This window comes from Podarcis bocagei (assembly GCF_964188305.1).
Source record: "Podarcis bocagei genome assembly, chromosome: 9".
NCBI lineage: Eukaryota > Metazoa > Chordata > Lepidosauria > Squamata > Lacertidae > Podarcis > Podarcis bocagei.
Window position 1 is genome coordinate 35,700,792 of NC_138134.1, and position 18,793 is coordinate 35,719,584.

At 44.2% G+C, this 18,793-nt stretch overlaps 1 protein-coding gene across 3 annotated transcripts in view; it reads right to left on the reverse strand.

The window, feature by feature from the left end:
* KLHL2 (kelch like family member 2) overlaps positions 1-17,278 on the reverse strand; it is a 39,506-nt gene extending 22,228 nt beyond the window's left edge. Inside the window, exons 1-4 of one of the 3 annotated variants that reach the window (XM_081208895.1) lie at positions 16,953-17,278; positions 10,794-10,919; positions 8,235-8,341; positions 5,861-5,982 (exon numbers count right to left, since the gene is read on the reverse strand). In XM_081208895.1, the coding sequence (XP_081065021.1) occupies positions 5,861-5,982; positions 8,235-8,341; positions 10,794-10,919; positions 16,953-16,981 (384 nt within the window). In that variant the 5' untranslated portion in view covers positions 16,982-17,278. Of the gene's footprint in view, positions 1-5,860; positions 6,086-8,234; positions 8,342-10,793; positions 10,920-16,952 lie in introns of those variants that run through there. The other 2 variants (XM_081208896.1, XM_081208897.1) reach the window with 2 other exon arrangements.
* Between the last annotated feature and the right edge of the window lie 1,515 nt (positions 17,279-18,793).

An 18,793-nucleotide genomic window follows, 5' to 3' on the forward strand; every position in this document is an offset into this window, starting at 1 on the left:
AGGCCCTATTCAGGTGTTCAATCTCCTCACAAGTAAGGAAAAGATGAGAGAAGCGGGGGTACAGTTTAAAGCCCTCCACAAGTTTGAGGGAAAAGGTCTGAAGTGGGAAGCCACCTTCTAAATCATCACACAGGGAGCCTCCAAGAATAAGAGGCAGCTCCTCACATCAGATCTTCCCCCTCAAATGCATGAAGGATTATAACCTGGGTAGCAATGACACGCCAGAGGGGGTGCGGGACGTGACAGCACATCCTGCTTTTCCTCACATTTCCTCAGTCTTATAAGGAGACTGAACACTTGAATAGGATGACTGTGTACCTCTGGCAACTGCCTCCCAATCTCCCACAGCCTCACTCTTAATATCTGCCACAGCTCCAAGAATTTGGGATAACACGAAGTAATAATCTAGAACTAGAAACTGCATAGCAAAGTGCAAGGCACTGACTTAGCTGTCGAGGTTTAGGCTGCAAGCCTAAACACATTTATTCACTTCAAGAGTAAAGGTCCAGTGAAGTCAATGGGAGTTACATTTGAGAAAGCGTAGCCCGTTCCTTGCATTTGCTCTTTGACGGTCTGAATACAGTGGTGCCTTGCAAGACGAAATTAATCCGTTCCACGAGTCTCTTCGTCTAGCGGTTTTTTCGTCTTGCGAAGCAACCCTATTAGCGGCTTAGCAGATTAGCGCTATTAGCAGTTTAGCAGCTATTAAAGGCTTAGCGGCTATTAAAGGCTTAGTGGATTAGCGGCTAAAAGGCTATTAGCGGCTTAGCGGCTTAGAAAAAGGGGGGGAGTGAAAAAAATCGGAACACTCGCAAGATGTTTTCGTCTTGCAAAGCAAGCCCATAGGGAAAATCGTCTTGCGAAGCAGCTCAAAAACGGAAAACCCTTTCGTCTAGCGGGTTTTCCGTCTTGCGAGGCATTCGTCTTGCGGGGCACCACTGTACTGAAATCTTCAGATGTCCTCTCTTTACCAGAGAATGGTCCTTCTCAATTGTGGTGCCTCAGTTGTGGGATTCCCTTCCCAGCACCTACTCCAAATTTGTTTTGGTACCACGTGAAGAGCCTTCTTGCTGCTATTGATTTTCCTGCTTTTAACACATTAGACTGCATCCAATGTTGCAGCTCTGCTGGTGCATGGGAATTCCATATGTTCAACAGACTTCCTCTTCCGTCCCTCCAGCTCCCTGAGCACCCTCAAAATCAGCTCCAGAGCAATTTATGGGGGGAGGGGAAGGAAGGGAAGAACAGAGAGGAAAAGGAAGTCCTGTTGCCCCATTGGAATCCTGAAGGTGGAACACTGGATGCAACCCAGTATGTTTTAATGAGCTTGGAATTTTATCGGAAGGGTGGGGAGAAAATCCCTAATAAACAACAACAACAGACTGAATCCAAACTGAGTTAGTTGGTGTGTAGTTCCACTCAAATGAACAAACTTAAGAGCAAATCTAGATCCACCCCAGTAAGTATAAGAAGAAATTAAATGAATGAAGGAATGGTATTGCAAGTATTATTATTACCTGTAAGTCACACTGAATTAATGGTATATTATAATTCAAAGGGAGCAGGTGGCGCTGTGATCTAAACAACTGAGCCTCTTATGTTTAGTGGTTCGAATCTGCGCGACGGGATGAGCTCCCTTTGCTCTGTCCCAGCTTCTTCCAACCTAGCAGTTCAAAAGCATGCCAGTGGATAAATAGGTACCACTGTGGAGGGAAGGTAAATGGCATTTCCGTGCACTATGGCACTCGCCACAGTGTCCCATTGTGCCAGTAGTGGTTTAGTCATGCTGGCCACATGACCCAGAAAGCTGTCTGTGGACAAACGCCGGCTCCCTTGAACTGAAAAGCGAGTTGAGCACCACACCCCATAGTCGCCCTTGACTGGATTTAACCTTCCACGGGTCCTTTACCTTTTTTACCTATATTATAGTTCAAACACACCCATAAATACATGCTATAAACTCTTCTATGATCTCAAAAGTAGATCCTGTCTTATCAGATCTCCCTTCTCCTCAACCTGCCTCCCATTTAGACTCTCCCATTACGCCTAACACCACAACAGTTCAACAGTCCTAACACCTCAAAGCAGCTACCAATTAAACTGAACCTGACTAGGCCTAGTAAAGAAGCTACAAATTTTATGAGGAAGATCACTTTCGGGGGTGGGGGGTAAAGCTGGTCTCAGTCAAAATAGTGTGATATTACTCACAGCAGTTTAATTCTATGTCAAACCGGTCAAACCCATCCCAACAATTAAGGAATTTTTTTAAGCCAGCAAGCTATTAGGTATTAAAAATCCTTAATTGCTGCCGTTGAAAGTGTTGACTATGCAACAGCTTGAGACATTTTCTTGCGTTTAGTGAACATTTGGCCAAACAGTTTGTCAGAAATGCTACATGCTGTACCAGATAATGAGTTGAAAGATACTGGCAAGTCATACCTAACAGGAAATAGGACTCAAATTGCAAAGGACGAGATCATTAGATCACTAGTATTACACACACCATTTATATACAAGATGGAGGGCATTACACACAACATTTGCATACCGCAGGAATGCACAGCAGCTGTTTGGGGTTTTTTAGAGAATTGTATATAATTCTCTACCATCAAGAAGGAGAACAGCCACAGTGCAGCCTGCTTGTTCAGGTTGCAAACAAAGGGAATGTGACATATACATGAACATCTGAAGCGAAGGAGCATAAATTGATGCCCATAAAGGCTGCCAAATCTAATGCTTCTGGAATCAGTTGCAGAGACCCTCAATTTGTAGCCACAGGATTCTAGTTTCCATAATTGCAGCTATACCTCTTCTCTATCATCAAAGTCCAGCCTAGTGTCTAACAGAACACACTTTGAAGTATACACAGTGTAGCCTCCTTACACTAAAATTTTACTAAATTCCATGGAGACACCCAATGTGAGTTGCCTGTAGGGCTTACCCAGAGCTCAGCCGTCCTGAAAAACAGAGGCACTGCTTGATTCCAAAGTCCACAATGAAAAACAAGACAACCAACACCTGTCAGGATGGAATGCCAGGTAAGGAGCTTTCCACCTTATCTTGGGTGGGTCAAAACAGCTCTGCTGTACTGGCTCAGTCCTAAACATGGAAACCCACACATTTCATGTCCATTAACATAATCAAGTAAACAATTACTTTTAGCTGTAGATGGATATGAATGAAGAGTTTCATAAATGAATAAAATATAAGGTTTTAATTACCTCTAACTCCCTTCCTAATTCAGGGGAAATAGCCCCCCCCCCCCCATTTTCATCACTCTTTGCAGAGACTGCAAATCCCTTGGAGACTTATCTACTCTTTTGTGGAAGACAGGCTGTGAGTACAAATATAAGTAAAAGGAACTGCTTATAAAAGAGCTTTGGCGATGGGGGATCTCCATGTAATCAATGCATTAGGTACCAATCCCAATGACTTCGGAAAGACATTTTGTGGGGCCAAAGCACTTCAAATATGTGAAAATGAAGAAGCATCTTGTAAGTGCAACAGAATACCAAATGATGGCTATATAACAGAAGTCATTCTCTTGCTGACCGTGTGTGTGTATGTGTGTATGTATGTATGTATGTGTGCGCATGTGTATATTATATATGCAAAAACAGCTGTGTCAACACTCAGGGCCATATTAATATGATGCTGGCAGTTCTGCATGCTTTACATGTGGCTCTCCCCTATTCACATAGGGAGTGGCAATCAAATTTAACAGAAAAAGAGGAGCACAGGTGAGAGGCGCTGTACTCTCGCTGCACCCACTATTCACCTCCCTGCAGCTCTTAACAAGCACTTTTCCCTTTCCCAAACAGACTTCCAGCATCAAAGCTTAGCTAAAAGGAAGTGGTTTGTAAGCACTTGAGGGCTACAGGAAGACAAGTCATGCACCCCTTCTGCGGTTAAAAACGAGACCTACACCTTCCCTCCTTTCAGTGCAACTGGCCAGTTGAACTAGATGACCCTCGGGATTCCTTCCAACTCTACAATTCTATGATCCTACATTGGTCTCAAAGCGCCACATCACAACTCTAACCGAAAAACATGCACAGAGGCCTTCCCGGCAGAAGAATCTTTAGGCAGATTTGGAAACAAGCTTGAGTTAAAGGTTGACTACACCAGCTGCCATCATTAATACTGTGTTAGATACTGCGATCCAGATGGATACTCAGGAAATGTAGTAATAGTACATTGGACGGCTTATTATTGCAGCATGTAGGCTGGAATCAGAAACAGTATATAAAGCTGAATGAAGCGCGTCCATAAATAATGGTTGATGTTGCTGCACCAAGATCTCTGCTACTCTTACATGCCACGGTTTGCCCTAATAGTTCAAGCAATGACATTTACCACCTCAGCAGAGCCCGAGTACTGTAAACGCTTAACACTGTACACTGAAAGATTAGTAAGGTAAGAAACCAGAGCTCACAAAGTGAAACCTAAATCCCTCAAATCACTAAAGAGATGGGTATCTGATTTCTGGTAAGCGAACAATCATTTTTTCTAATCTGTAGGGATGGCTATTGCAGCAGTCATAGCTCATAGAAGTTCTGCAGCGACTAAGGATGTGGCAGTACCAACCCAAATGGGGGGTATTATTCTGTTTAAGACTGCACTAGGGTCTTAAGTACATTGTTGCTACAATTAGGCAATGCTATTGTGACATTTTAAGTCTCATCATTATCTGCTGATAAGGAAATCAGATTTCAGGTCAGTAAGTTTTGCCAGGAACCAGGCTGGCCGAAGACATTTTGCAGCCCAAGGGGATGGAACCCCCTCTCTATTCCAGATACAGAAGCTGACCAGACTGGTGGCTGAATCTTATTTCACGACTGGTGATGGGACAGTATCTTCTACTGCAGTCAGATAGCAGGCTAACTTAGGAGGCACAAAGCAGGCTGCATAACACACACACACACACACACACACACACACACACACACACACACGTACCTGTTCCCTGACCCTCAGCAGAGGGTATTTACAGGAAAAAAGCTGTATTACAGGTCAACATACGGAATGTACCCCAAGTTTGGATTAATCATTTCTAAAGAAGGGCAATCTGACCTCTGTTATAAAGAACCAATTAATTTTCTTTTAGTAGCAGCATGCCCAGTAGTGGCACAGAATTGGAAGAGACTGGAACATCTGTGTATTTCTCATTGGAAACAACATAAAGTTGACTGCTGCATCAGATAAATTAACAAAGAGATGACATGCACTGAATGATACAAATTATGTAGATGATTTTGCTGAAATATGGCATCCTTTAATAAAATGCTTTACTGATAATCCTGAAGAATGGCACGGACTGGACTTTAAATTAAACAGACTGATCCGTCCTGGAAGGGGGAAGCGGGGGGAAATTGAGTTTTGTTTTTGTTTTGTAATTGTTGTTATATAACAATCTATATCAATAAAACAACAACAACCATAACCACAACCACAACTGAGTTCATTTAGAAAGCTGGCTGATTATGCCTATTTAGTTAACAACCTGGACAACTAGTAAACCTGTTCCTCTGTGTGTGTTTTTGAGCTTCTCCAGAATGCAGAACAAATATTTGCTATTTATTTAGCGGTTGCTGGCCATTTGATCTATAATTACTAAACGGCTTGTTGAGGACTGTAAAACAGCAGGTGACTTTAAAGTGCAAGTTCTGTATCAGTTATTTTGAACAAGAAAAAGAAGTGCTATAAGATCACATAAATGCTATTAAAAAGCACACATCCTTCTTATGACTAAGATGCTAAAAATAAATGTCATTACCCTCATAGGGGTGGGGGAGTGCCTTACTTTTTGTGTCATTATGCATACCATTAAAGGATGAGTTGACAGTATCCTCCTACTCACCTGTACATTTTCCTCTGTAAGCTGAATTTCAGCAGTGTAAACATATTCAATGAGCATCTTAAGGGTCCATCCATCAACTTCCTTTATTCGAACTCTCTTTGCCTGACTCTCGCTCATTTCACCTATAATACATGGTTGTATAGCTCTGTTAATTTAATCAGATACTGGCAATTGGCATCAATATGTTGCAGTTCCAGGTGGCTTCCTCAGCACAAAAACTTTCCTCTAAGAGAAGAGAAAGGAAAAGCTTATTCTCCAGAACGAAGCTACAGTATATAGATCAGTGTGTCTCTTTTTGGAAGACACCCCCTCATCCCCAATAAAAACCACAAAGTGCTGGAAAAATATTTTGAATTTATGGAGCAACTATCAGGTTTAGCTACGCTTCCTGCTATGATCTGCACAAAACTGTGAAAACCTTGGATGCCAGTCTAAAATGTCTATATCTATTTGTAATTTCAGGGCTAAAAACTTCATGGGTTCATAAAACTCAGCACATGAAAACTATGCAGAAAGGGCACCAAAGCACTCATACAAACTGGAATAACGGCTTGATACAATCAGCTTTCAATATATTTAAATGATACCAGTAGAAACTGCCTTAGAAAATTCTAGCAGCCCACAAGGAGGATTATTCGCAGCAGCATTTGATTCACTATCTCTCAAAACAATTTCACCTCTAGCCAGAAAATAGGGAAATATGGTGTCAGCTTGTGGAGGCTGAAAGGCTGGTCATGAAGACCATCTGCAGTGCCAGCACAAATATTTGCAAGAGAAGAGGATTCAGAACAAGACTCCAAGACCAGAAAAAGCCAGTGCCTCTAATAGCAATGAAGTTTGTCCAAGGTATATTTAACTGCTTCTGCTCTGGTCTGTGACCACAATAAAGATAATGATTGACTGCTTCTGCTCAACAGCAGGAAAAAGCCTACTGTAACCTGTAGTACAGCCCCAATGTAATTGGGCTGTACCCAACATTAATCATACTTAGTTGGATACAGCCCATTGTGCCTGGCAGGTGTAGCCAACATGGTGTTGCTAGACTCCAGCTCCCATCAGCCCTGCCTGCTGGCATAGGCTAATGGGAACTGGAGTTGAACAACATCTGGAGTATACCACATTGGCTACCCCTGCAGTATGGGATAGAATTACAAAACAAGACAGATGAGATAAGAAGGAAATAGTCTCCGAACTAGAATTCTAGCTGGATAGTCAATAGTTTGGTCCTTTTGGAATATGTTTTCTGAGTGGAACAAAAAACTCCCAGACTCTACACATACATAGGCAACAGAGATGCTAAAACTCCTGCCTGTGAAGCCAGAGCACATAACCCAATTGCAATGGAAGATGGGACAGACAGAGGTGAATTTTTAAACTGAAGGTTTTTTTTTTGCTGTTCTCTTGCTGCCATTGTTAATTATCCCATTGCATATACATTTTTTACTTGTATTACATCTGAAAGCCACCATGGTGGCCACTCTGAAGACCCAAAGATGGATCATAATTTTCTAAATAAAAATGGCGTGTAAGGGGAGACCAGAGCCATCAGGGAATGTGTTCAGCCACAGCCACAGCCGGTCATAACAATGGACTACCTAGCATTTGATTACACACATCGAACAAAAGCATTTAAGCTGACAGAATAATTTCTAACTTGTATGAGAACTCCATATTTTTCTTTCATCTATCTTTTAAGAAGACACCTGAATCAAAATAATGCAGGTAGTGATTGACTTGGTCTGAAAATAAGAATTCCTAACGTAAGAAACTTTAGTATAAAGGGAAAGGAGGCTTAGTCAGAGCTTCAATACTAATACTTTCCTGATGACTGACTGAATATTTATCCTAAACAACACTGAAGTCATCTAAAGAAGAGAATCTGTGGCCCTCTGTATGAGGTTGGGCTACAGTTCCCATCATTCCTGGCCACTGGTCATGCTGGTTTGGAATTCAGAGCACAACAGCTGGAAGGCCATCTGCACATCAACCCCAAAGACAAATGCAACCATTCTTGTGTCCTGAAAACCCACTAACATTTCAGCCTTAAACACACATCATAAGCAGTGCAAGGAGAGAGAGAGAAAAGGAGAAAAACCCCAGCTGGCATATAATTTACGGCAAGATATACAGTCCAGCTGTCACTTAGAGTTATGCAAAGAATACTAAAACATGAACTCCAGCAATAAGACGGCAAAGTCATTAAGTCCTCCATGCCTGTTAATAGCTTGACATTTTCAAATATTGCAACTGATGTCTCAACACTCTCTCACCCCCCAACCCCTCCCAATTCCATTTCCGCTGCAGTGTTTTGACCTTGTATACTCATTTAGCTATGCTATGGTTTCAAGAAGTAAGAAACAAAGTAGTACAGTACCTGTAAACATGGCATGGAAGTATGGGCTGCAAGCTGCTAACACAACTCTATGAGCTGCAATTTCCATGTCTTCAGCTACTATTGTCACATCACACAACAAGTTTTGACTATGTAGAAAACGAGAAAAGAAGAGGATGAGTTGTGAACAATGCAGAATCTGGAAGAAAGCAAACATCTACTGTCTGTTTTGGAAAGCTGCTTGTGTGCTCTGTATTCAGACCCCTCTTGAGATATCATAACCAAATTCTGTATGATGGTGCCTGAGATCAAGGAGCACATTTTTATCTATGTTTGGATACAATCATATGCCATTCTGAATTAAGATGGAAGGCTTTTAAAACTGCACTAGTTTTAACTTCTAATTTAAAAACTGCATTAATTTTTTTGGTTTCTTAGAATTCCCAAACAGCACCTGCTACGAAGCTGCTAATGTTATATACTCTCCCCAATAAGCTTTTAAGATATATTTAATTTCCTGATGCATTTCAAAAAGTATAACCATTACCCACGTTTATGAAAGTTGCCAATTGGGAACAGGGAGTTTTGCTAAACCCCAGCAATATCAGTCCCCCCCCCCCCGCATTTTAAAAAATAAAATGAGGAGAGTGCAGCCAAAGTCCAGAAGCTTACTGCTCCTCTTGGTAGTGATGATGCCACTATTAACATGCCTCTCTTGGCTTATTTTTATTGCATCACATCTGCAGCTCTCCACTAATCACACCTTCATCTTATTAAGAACTATTAACTTCATTGGTATTCCGATTTTACAGATGGAGAACCAAGGGCAAAAGACAGCTGCCTGTCCAACATCACACAATGAACCTCAAACTCAAAAATATTGACCCAATGTTCTAGTCACTGAATTAGGACCATGCATGGTTTCACTACCTGGACCTTTTCCCTAGATCCCTCATTCATCCATTTTGTTTGTATGCCACTTTTTCCACACACATACGCACACACCCCAAGCTCAAAGCGGCTTACAACAAAGAAGCAGGACGCATTTTAAACATACACTACAAAAAAACAAAACAATTTCATAACAACACAGCAAAACAATAACATAACAACACTTTCAATATAACATAGCAAAACACAAGCTGAATTCAAGCCATTCAAAGGAAGGAAAATTTGTTATTGGGGTGTATTCAAAGCAGGAAGAGGCAAGACAGATGGCAGAATCACTTGCAGGATGGGTGAAGCTCAGAGAGGCAAAACAACAATTTATTAATATACAGATAGTTTCATACTATTTGCCAAGATTCAATTTGCCTACAAATGGAAGAAGTTGAACATTAAGTGTGTCCCTCCAAACTGAATTTTAAAGAGGCAAATGAACTCAAGGACATTTCGTTTAAAAACATGAAGGCAAGGAATTTCTGGTTGTGAGGAATGAAATGTATGCAGAACACAATACAGCGACCCTTATTTCTGCTGGGAGAAGACCTAGCAGACAGCACACTGTAGACTGCAGTCTGTGCACAGAGTAGCTGTGCACATTCGTGGATGTCAGACTAGTTTACCCTCTTGTCCATGCAAGATGGCAGGTCCTAATCAAGCTTATTCACAAAACCCTGAGACTTACAAAGCAGGTTTGCATGTTATATGTGGTACAGCGTCCTCTTGCAACAACTAAGGAGAGGCAAGTCACCTGCCCTAGCTCTGGAGAGCAGCACCTGCTCATGAGCAGACTTCATCCCTGCAGATATCCACACTGGCACAAAGTTTCCAAAGTGGGGACAACACCATCCCCAACTCCAGGGCTGGCCCCAGTCATTGTATGAGGATCTCTCCATGCATATAATGGGTGAAGAAGTCTCATAATGCAAACAGGCTAGAAGCTACCAACTAATTGTATTACTTCTGAACAAAATCAAGGTGCCATGAGCCAAAAAAGAGGGAGACACTTGTGCCATTCCAGGCATGGGTGCACAAGACTTTGAACAAAGTATGTGGGAACTATACACAAAAAGAGTAAACAAAATACTTTCGAAGTGGGGGACAGGGGCAATATCAAGTAGAAAAGTGACAGGTGATGCTGTTACTATGCCCCCGAAGTGCCCCTGCACCAACTAAGCTCAAAAACAAAACCATTTCTTACAATTCTGTCCCATCTTTCGTCTACACTTTATTGTCACAGCGACTATCCTAATAGGAATTATGGGATTTATCTCACGGCCCAAGACAGTTCTCATAACTTTCTTTCCTATGGGGAAGGTTATGTGGGCTCCCACTGCTTGAAACCAGCCCACCAGTTTTGCAGAGTTTGTAGCAACCCACATTTAAGATGCAGAACTACCACCGTGAATGGATGCAGAAGTGTAGGCTTCTACATATGGAAAAGTTTATCTAGATGCAACTCACCTTACCCCCCCCCCCCGCCTTGCAAAAAAGAAAACCAACTTTCTAAGGGAGCTGCTTTTGAGGGGATGTGCATGCAGAAGAGAATCTCCCGATCCCATCTTAGGACATGATGCTAGCCTGTACATCCCATCAATGGCAAAGCTCAGTGAATGACCAGACAAGCAATCAGACTATGTGTATATCAAGAAGTAGTACCTTCTTAATTCATTCATAACTTTGAAAGCGTTCTTCATATGCCAAGGGTTCACTGTAACAGGACAGTGCTTTTCAGTATTATCATCTTTCAGATCCAGAGGTTTCTGCTGGCACAGTTTGGTACATCTGCAAGTAAGAAAGGCTGGTTCATTAACTGTCTGCTGGAGAGTTTGTCACAAACATGGGCTAAAAGGTTTTACCGCCTACATTTCTGCAGCTTCCGAATCATCACCACCTGAAGAAAGGAAGCCAGGTGCAGAACTTTGCTTTGACCAGGCCCTCAACACTCAGGACAAACAACCCAAACCTCTGAACTATTTAGATCCATGCATATAAATGCTCCAAGACAAAAAAACCCCCCGATATTTAATCAGATTAAATTACTGATAGCAGATCAAAACAGTGCCAGTTAAAAGGAGTCGCTCTGATGGATACTTACTCAAGATGTACTAACAGATTGCAAGGAAAGAGGCCAAAATGATGTGCTCTTTAGCCAAATCTAGAAAAAAGCCCTAGTGCCATGACTTACCTGCACTTGCAAATGATACACTATAGTCCAAACATGAGCGCCAATGTCCTTCCCAAACCTGCTTGCCTTCCGATGTTTTGGATTGCAATTCCATCATCTCTAACCATGCTGGCTCAGCCTGATGGGAACTGTAGTCCCACAACATCTGGAGCGCTGTGCTAGTATGACGACACATGGGCCTGATATCTCACACTACTTCATTCGAGGAGACTTCCCCCTGCCTGCCAATCAAGGCAGCAAGAATGGCCACTGACAATATCTCATTATGGAGCTGCTCTGTAACCCAAGTCATCACATATTAGCAATTGCTCCAAAGGTCAGAGTAGAGAGGCAAGCACAGGGCTTATTCCACAAGTTCGAGCCACTAGGTACCGTGCAAATGCATCAGGATCAGATTGTCCTTCCAACAAATCAGTCCTAAAGGTCACAGTGAATGTCTGTGACAAAGTGAGTCAATCCATCAGTGACTGCAGAGCCTTCTCGTCAAATGTCTGTATCCAAGCACCAAAGAGATCAAGGGGAAGACAAACTTGGCCTTTCAAAGAAAATAGATCAGCTCAAACCATCATTCTTATTAACCTTTTTAAGACATTGTTTTCTAGTCATTGCACCTCTAGTTACCTAAAGTCTCTCATGCTACGGAAATTGCCTCTATATATCACCAAGTCCATTACATTAAGGGAACATGCATGGTATTTTATTTTTTATTTTTGCAGTTGCTCAATATCCTTTTCTCTTCCTGTCCTTTTTGAGGCTTGTCTGCCTGGATAGCTCAGTTGGTTAGTGTGTGGTGCTGATAATGCCAAGGTTGCAGGTTTGATTCCCATACGGGGCAGCTGCGTATTCCTGCATTGCAATGACTAGAACTGCCCTGAGACCTATGAGCATAGGGCAGTATATAAATTCAATAAATAATAATAGATGATCCTCAGGGTCCCTTCCAATTCTATGACTACTCTTCTATTACTTCTTTTCGCTTAGTGCCAGTTCTGGAAGAGAACCCATCCACTTTAAGAACTTTTACAGTGGATCAATCCAGCAAGTACCACTGCTTGCCCAACCGGCGCTTCCAGCTACAGGTCCTCCCAGTGCAGCCCAACTTCTGAAAGTTCAACAGTTCTTCAACAAACTGCAAGGAAGTGCAATGGACAAGATCGAGGACAAGATCGAGCACATAGAATACCTTCGAGCAGCAAGCGACTAATAAGTCTAATAAATCAAATGAAAGATGCTAGCACAGTGTGGGTAAGGTCCCAGCAACTATCTTAATTTGCTAAGAGACCTAAATCTACATCTACACACATTAGTTAGTATGCCTTGTGACACTGCCCCTTGTTGATACATGGTTCTTCAAGCATGCCAAAATTATATTCTAATGCAAATTAATATACTGTATTTAGCTTTCAACAATAAAAGTTAATACAGTGGTACCTCCAGTCACAAACACCTCATGTTACAAACGCTTCAGGTTACAAACTCCACCAACCTGGAAGAGTCACCTCGAGTTGAGAACTTTGCCCCTGGATGAGAACGGAAATCGTGTGCCAGTGGCGCAGCGGCAACAAGAGGCCCTATTAGCGAAAGCACGCTTCTAGTTAAGAACAGTTTCACGTTAAGAACGGACCTCCGGAACAAATTAAGTTCGTAACTAGAGGTACCACTGTAATGTAAACGAAGTGTATGCTACTGAGCTGTCATGTCTTAAAAGTATTTTAAAGTAAAAACATTTCAGAAGTATCGAAATACGAATTTCCACGTAAAATTTTTAATATGTTTGAATATAGCATGTAAACAACATGAAGTGTGCCTTGTTTTCCTGAACAAAGCACTTCATTTCAAATAATTCTGGCTACTGAGTGGAAAATTAAATACTTCAAACAGCACATAAAACCAACAATGACATGGTTATTTTTATAAAAATAGCTTTGCTAACTGAATATAACTTCAACATGCTAAAGTAGATCTTAGCTAATTTAGGACAGAAAATTTAGGACAGAAAAGGTTTCCAGAAAATCCACATCACTGTGAAACTCTCAAAGAAAAGTTACAGGTAGTTAGCTTGTGTACATATGGACCCCCCCCCCTTCTGCTTCAATAAACCATTTTAAGAATCAAGGAAGTGCCCCTGCTCTTAACTACTTAGTGGCTCTGTTTGTATGACAAAAGGCCAGGAGTCAAACTTTATGAGACACCAAAGAACATGAGCCCCAGCTAATTATCTTTGCCAGTTTTTCCCTCCTTTCCAGTAGGGCTTATCTTTTATTACATGGGGATTACACTGTGTTGCATCCTATTCTCTAAAAACGGTCCAATAACTCATTATAAAGAGGTGGTAACATACAATTGGCACCCACCTCTACCTCATTCAATCCACTATTCCAAGAATCAAGCCTGATAAACAACTTAACATTTATCAGTGTTGCTTGCATGGTTGATTATAAGACAACAGCCAGCGGGATGCTCCCCGCTTCCCGCCAATATGCTCAGTCTGCCGTGCAGGAAACGGAAGGGATCTGTTGCCATTTAGACTAGAAGACAGACACTTAACTCTTAGTTTGGGGACACGGCACGTGCATCTGCTTTCACATTCCTTACAACACATATATACAGTGGTACCTCGGGTTACATACACTTCAGGTTACAGACGCTTCAGGTTACAGACTCCGCTAACCCAGAACTAGTGCTTCAGGTTAAGAACTTTGCTTCAGGAAGAGAACAGAAATCGTGCTCCGGTGGTGTGGCAGCAGCAGGAGGCCCCATTAGCTAAAGTGGTGCTTCAGGTTAAGAACAGTTTCAGGTTAAGTACGGACCTCCGGAACGAATTAAGTACTTAACCCGAGGTACCACTGTATATGGGTAGCAATATGTCTTTCTGTAGCTCCACTGACCTCAGAAATCTTTGAATATCATTCTTAGAAGCCTACCCACTAAGAGGCACCTGGCAGGCCACTATGGAAAACAGGGTGTTATTCTAGATAAGGTGTGAGGGACCTTTGGCCCTCCAGGTATTGCCGAACTCCAACTCCCATCAGACCTAGCATGCATGCCTAGAGGCCGAGGACAATGTGCACTGCAGTTCAGCAACAACTGGAGAGCCAACAGCTCCCCAAACTTGGACCTGATGAATCACTGGTCTTAATATGCACCTCATCCATCCATCCCTTTTCTATCATCATGCACAAAACTGTCTGTCCCAGAAGAGCTTCTTCAATCTAATGTGACAAACAACAGGCTCGCTTCCCCTTGGATTAATTGCTTCAGCAGATTCTTAAACTTGTTCCAATACATCTCACCTTCCTAGCTTCAAGAAACAGGACTTTGGAGGAACCTTAACAAAACTCTTCTTAGAATCTTTGGGGATGACACAACCCTCTAACCTATGGCAATTTTTTTTGCTGATACCCACCATTACCTGAAGCAATTTACATCCATTATTTGGATATGTAATTCTTGAACAATTTAGGCTGGTTATTTATTCATACATATAGCAGGATGCAGGTGTAGTAAGTTGAACTGAGGTCCTACTGAAATCGATGGAATGGAACAAATTAGTCATATTTGGTTGTCACTGAAATTAGGCAGCTTAAATGCAACTAACTTCACCTGGATCCAACCCATAGTCTCTTCTCCTGTGTTCTCCATTCCCTCCAAATCATGCAGGAGCAAATGAGCAGCCTTGTCTGCTTCATTCCCAGCTCCCCTTCCTCTCCAAACTGTTCCCCCCCCTTGTTATTGAGATTTCCACTACCCCAAAAAACCTAACTCTTCTGTAACTCAGGCTAGGCCAAAAACCTACGTGGAAAGTGGCAGACAAGTGGGAAATACAGTGGTGCCCCGCAAGACGAATGCCTCGCAAGACGAAAAACTTGCTAGACGAAAGGGTTTTTCAGTTTTGCGTTGCTTCGCTAGACGAATTTCCCTATGGGCTTGCTTCGCAAGACGAAAACGCCTTGCGCTTTTTTCTTAAAGCCGCTTGAAGAGGCGCAGTTGCGACGGACCGTGCTTCACAAGACGAAAAACATCGCAAGACGAAAAGACTCGCGGAATGAATTATTTTCGTCTTGCGAGGCACCACTGTATGGCATTTTACTTTATTATCTATTTACAAAGCAGGAAGATCCAGTTAATGCAGTAATGAACATTAATATGCAACCCCCAAAAATAAAAAATAAAAAATATAGCCACCCACAGACCCTTGCTGGCTCTGGCTCGAGTTAACTTTTCTTTGAAGGAGGTCAGTACAGTAGATGCTCTAAATAATGAAGACTCCAAGTCGGGTCCGAAATCCTGAAAACTGTTGCCCATCAGTGTATATGCATTTCTGAGATGGCCAGACCGGATGGTCTAACTCAGTATATTTCTATGTTAGGACAGCAACAATCACAAAGTTTCAGAAAGCAGCGTCAGTAATTGTTTGAAGCCTGGGATAATAAGGTTTTGACACATAAAGCTTGAACAAGGCACCAGGTGAGAGCATTCCAGAGTAAAGGCACCATCACAGAGAAAGCTCTTTCTCTGCTTACTGTCATCTAACATCTGACAGCAGGGGTATGCTTCAGTAGAAGGGCCTTTGAGGATGCTCTAGCCTGCCTGCTGAGTCTTTTAGCTATGGGCAACAGGTCTCCACTTCTAGCACCTCACTGTGAGGGGCACTGACTTAAACTGCAAATTCACAATGCTATCAGGACCTCTTTCAAAGCAGCAGTTGAAACATATTAGGGTGCATTTTCCTAATCTTTCAATACATGGGTGTTAGAAGTAGTGAACAAAAACCAGAGGGGCAGGGGGGACAGAATAGTTATTTGAAGCTAAAGAATTAAAGTGATTGTGCAGAACAAAACTACAGCCCTCACAGGCAGAAACCATCACTCCTGTGCATTACCCAGCACATTGCAAGCGCCAAATACACTACTATTCAATAGGAAATTATTACTAATTCAAACAAAAGAACAAACGAAGATAAACTGGTTCTTCTCTTGCTAGCTTGTCCCCAGCCCACATTAGGATTTAAAAAGAGCACATACAGACCCGGTAAGTGTGAAGGGCAGACAAACAAGAAAACGCCTGCCTGAAAGCTGCTCCCTTTCACTTAGAATGAATGGAAGTGTTCCACAAAATTAGACTACAGGCTACCTCAAAGAAGCCCATACTTACATTAAGGCCAGGGTCCGGTTTCCAGAAAGTGTTTTGGCCTGGAACTTACAGATTCTACGGGCAGTGCTTCTGAGCACGTCCAGAGTGCATTTCTGTTTCCAGACACTCGGCCAGCACCCAAAGGTGTGGGACCAGGGAGCATCCCTTCCACGCCCGAGAGCATCGCCCCAAAGGCGACCCTTCTATACCAACCCCACTCCCTTTGCTCTGGGGCGCCTGCGGGCTGGCCTCTGGGGAACAGGAAACAAACTCTGCCCGTGCTCCGAAATAACTGCTCCGTTCGTTCCAAAAAGCGGACCTTCGGTATCCCCAACCGGCGGCGGGGCCGAGGCCTGGTCCAAAGTACACTCTGCCGAGGTGGTGGTGGATGCCCTCTCCAGGATCCCTCGCACCGTTATTACGCGTGGCCCAGCCCAGCGACGCGCCTCTCCCCCCCCCCGGACCCCCATGCGCGCCCGCCCGCCGGCGCCGCTCACCCCAACGGCTGCAGCAGCAGCATCTCCATCGCGGCGGCTCCTCCGCTCGGGCTGCTCTCTCCGGGGAACGCGGGCACCGCGTGCCGGCGCCAGCACCATTCCAGCCGCGAGCGCTGGGACACCCCCGGCAGGTCGCCCAGAGGGAGGCAGGCGAGGCGAGCGCGGCGCCCCCACCCACGGCGGCGGCAGCAGCGCCTCCGCCGCCTCGTCGTCCTCCTCCTCCGACGCTGCCCCGCACCGAAGTGCAGACGGGGTTGCAGCTGCTGCGCCTGCCGCCGCCTTGGCTGTCCACGCTTTCTCCCCAGATTCCGCCAAGCCGGCACTTCCGGGGTCCTAGCCCGACTATCCTAACAGGAGGAGAGGGGGGATTGGGGGCGGGGGGGTGACGCGACGTCAGCGCGCGACTTGGTGCGGGGTGGCGGGGAGAGAAGGGAATGGCTCCTACGCGCTCTCCCCCTCCCTGCGCGGTCCTGGAGGCGCGGCGCGGGCGCAGTTCGCGATGGCGGCAGCTGGCGCTGGGGTGGGAGCGGGGCAGCGAGGGGAAAGGCGAGGCTGAGGGGAGCTCGCAGTGGAAGGCGACTCTCTCCTCCCCAGGGGTGCGAACTTCAATAAAATGTCAGGCTTGGGGAGGGAAATAAGCCCCGCCTTGCATAATCGATCACAAGGCGCGGCGCACCCCCTCATCTGAATGGCAATGCCCATCAACTGGCGGGGGAGGGGGCTTGGCCCCTTCAGATACAGTATTTTATTGGGGGTGGCAAAGGGACCACGACCCCTAGGAGTTGGCTCCTATGCTCCTCCCGTTTGGAAAACTAGGAGGTTGTGGGGTGTGGTCTCTCTCCAACCCCCTTTTCTTTATGCTTCAAAGTTTAGATGCAGCCATGAATAGCCTTGTCCAGCTTTGAATCAGGTTGGTGGGCCCTGTACAATCATAGAATTGTAGAGATGGAAGGGGACTCAAAAGGGTCAGCTATTCCTAGCCCCTGCAATGCAGGAATGACAGCTAAAGAGTCAGCGTTGATCAAAGCTGAACCAAATGCTGGTTCAGGAAAGTTAGGAGCGCAGGAAGCTGCCTTATAGCAAGTCAGACTAATGGTCTGTCAAGCTCAGTACTGTCTACATTGCATCTTCCAAGGGTCCAGACAGGATTCTCTCCCAGTCCTACCATGAGATGCTGCGGATTGAGCAGGGACCATGTGCATGCAAGACAGATGCTCTTGTTGGTTGTTCACATCTGTTTGTCTCAGGAGACAATGGAAGAGTGTGCCTGTAACCATTGGAGAGTTACAGTGCCTGCTGTGGCTGTAGAGACCAATAAGGGAGAGAGATGTTTTGTTGCAGCTGGGGCAGATGAAGGTTTCTTTTCTCTGCTCTCCTCTCAGCGGTCATTCTTCCTCTGGTCACTGCTACGGATGCATGACCTGACTGTCTGTCTCCAGCCCCTGCAGTTTTCTGTAGGGGATTCCCACAAGACAGGCTTGATGTTGCCAGCCTTCGTGTCATGTTTGCAGACATCTGTGTAAGACAGAGCTGGTCTGCCAATGAGCCCAGTGCTTGAAGCCAACTCCTCCTAGAGCACATCCCTGGGGATCCTGCCATCTTCCTTTCTGTGGACATGAGCACGCCAGCATAGACGTCACTGGAGGGTGAATATGCTAGGAATACAGGCTTGGCACTCTTTGTTTGAGACTGTCCTGCCATGTGATTCAAGACAGATGCTCTGCCACTAAGCTATGGGGCCCTTCTCCAAACAAACAAGGCAACTTGGTGGTCAGACGTGGACTTGATGGTGGAAATAACACATCCACGTTATCCACATCTGTCTCCTTGCCTGCCCTTCA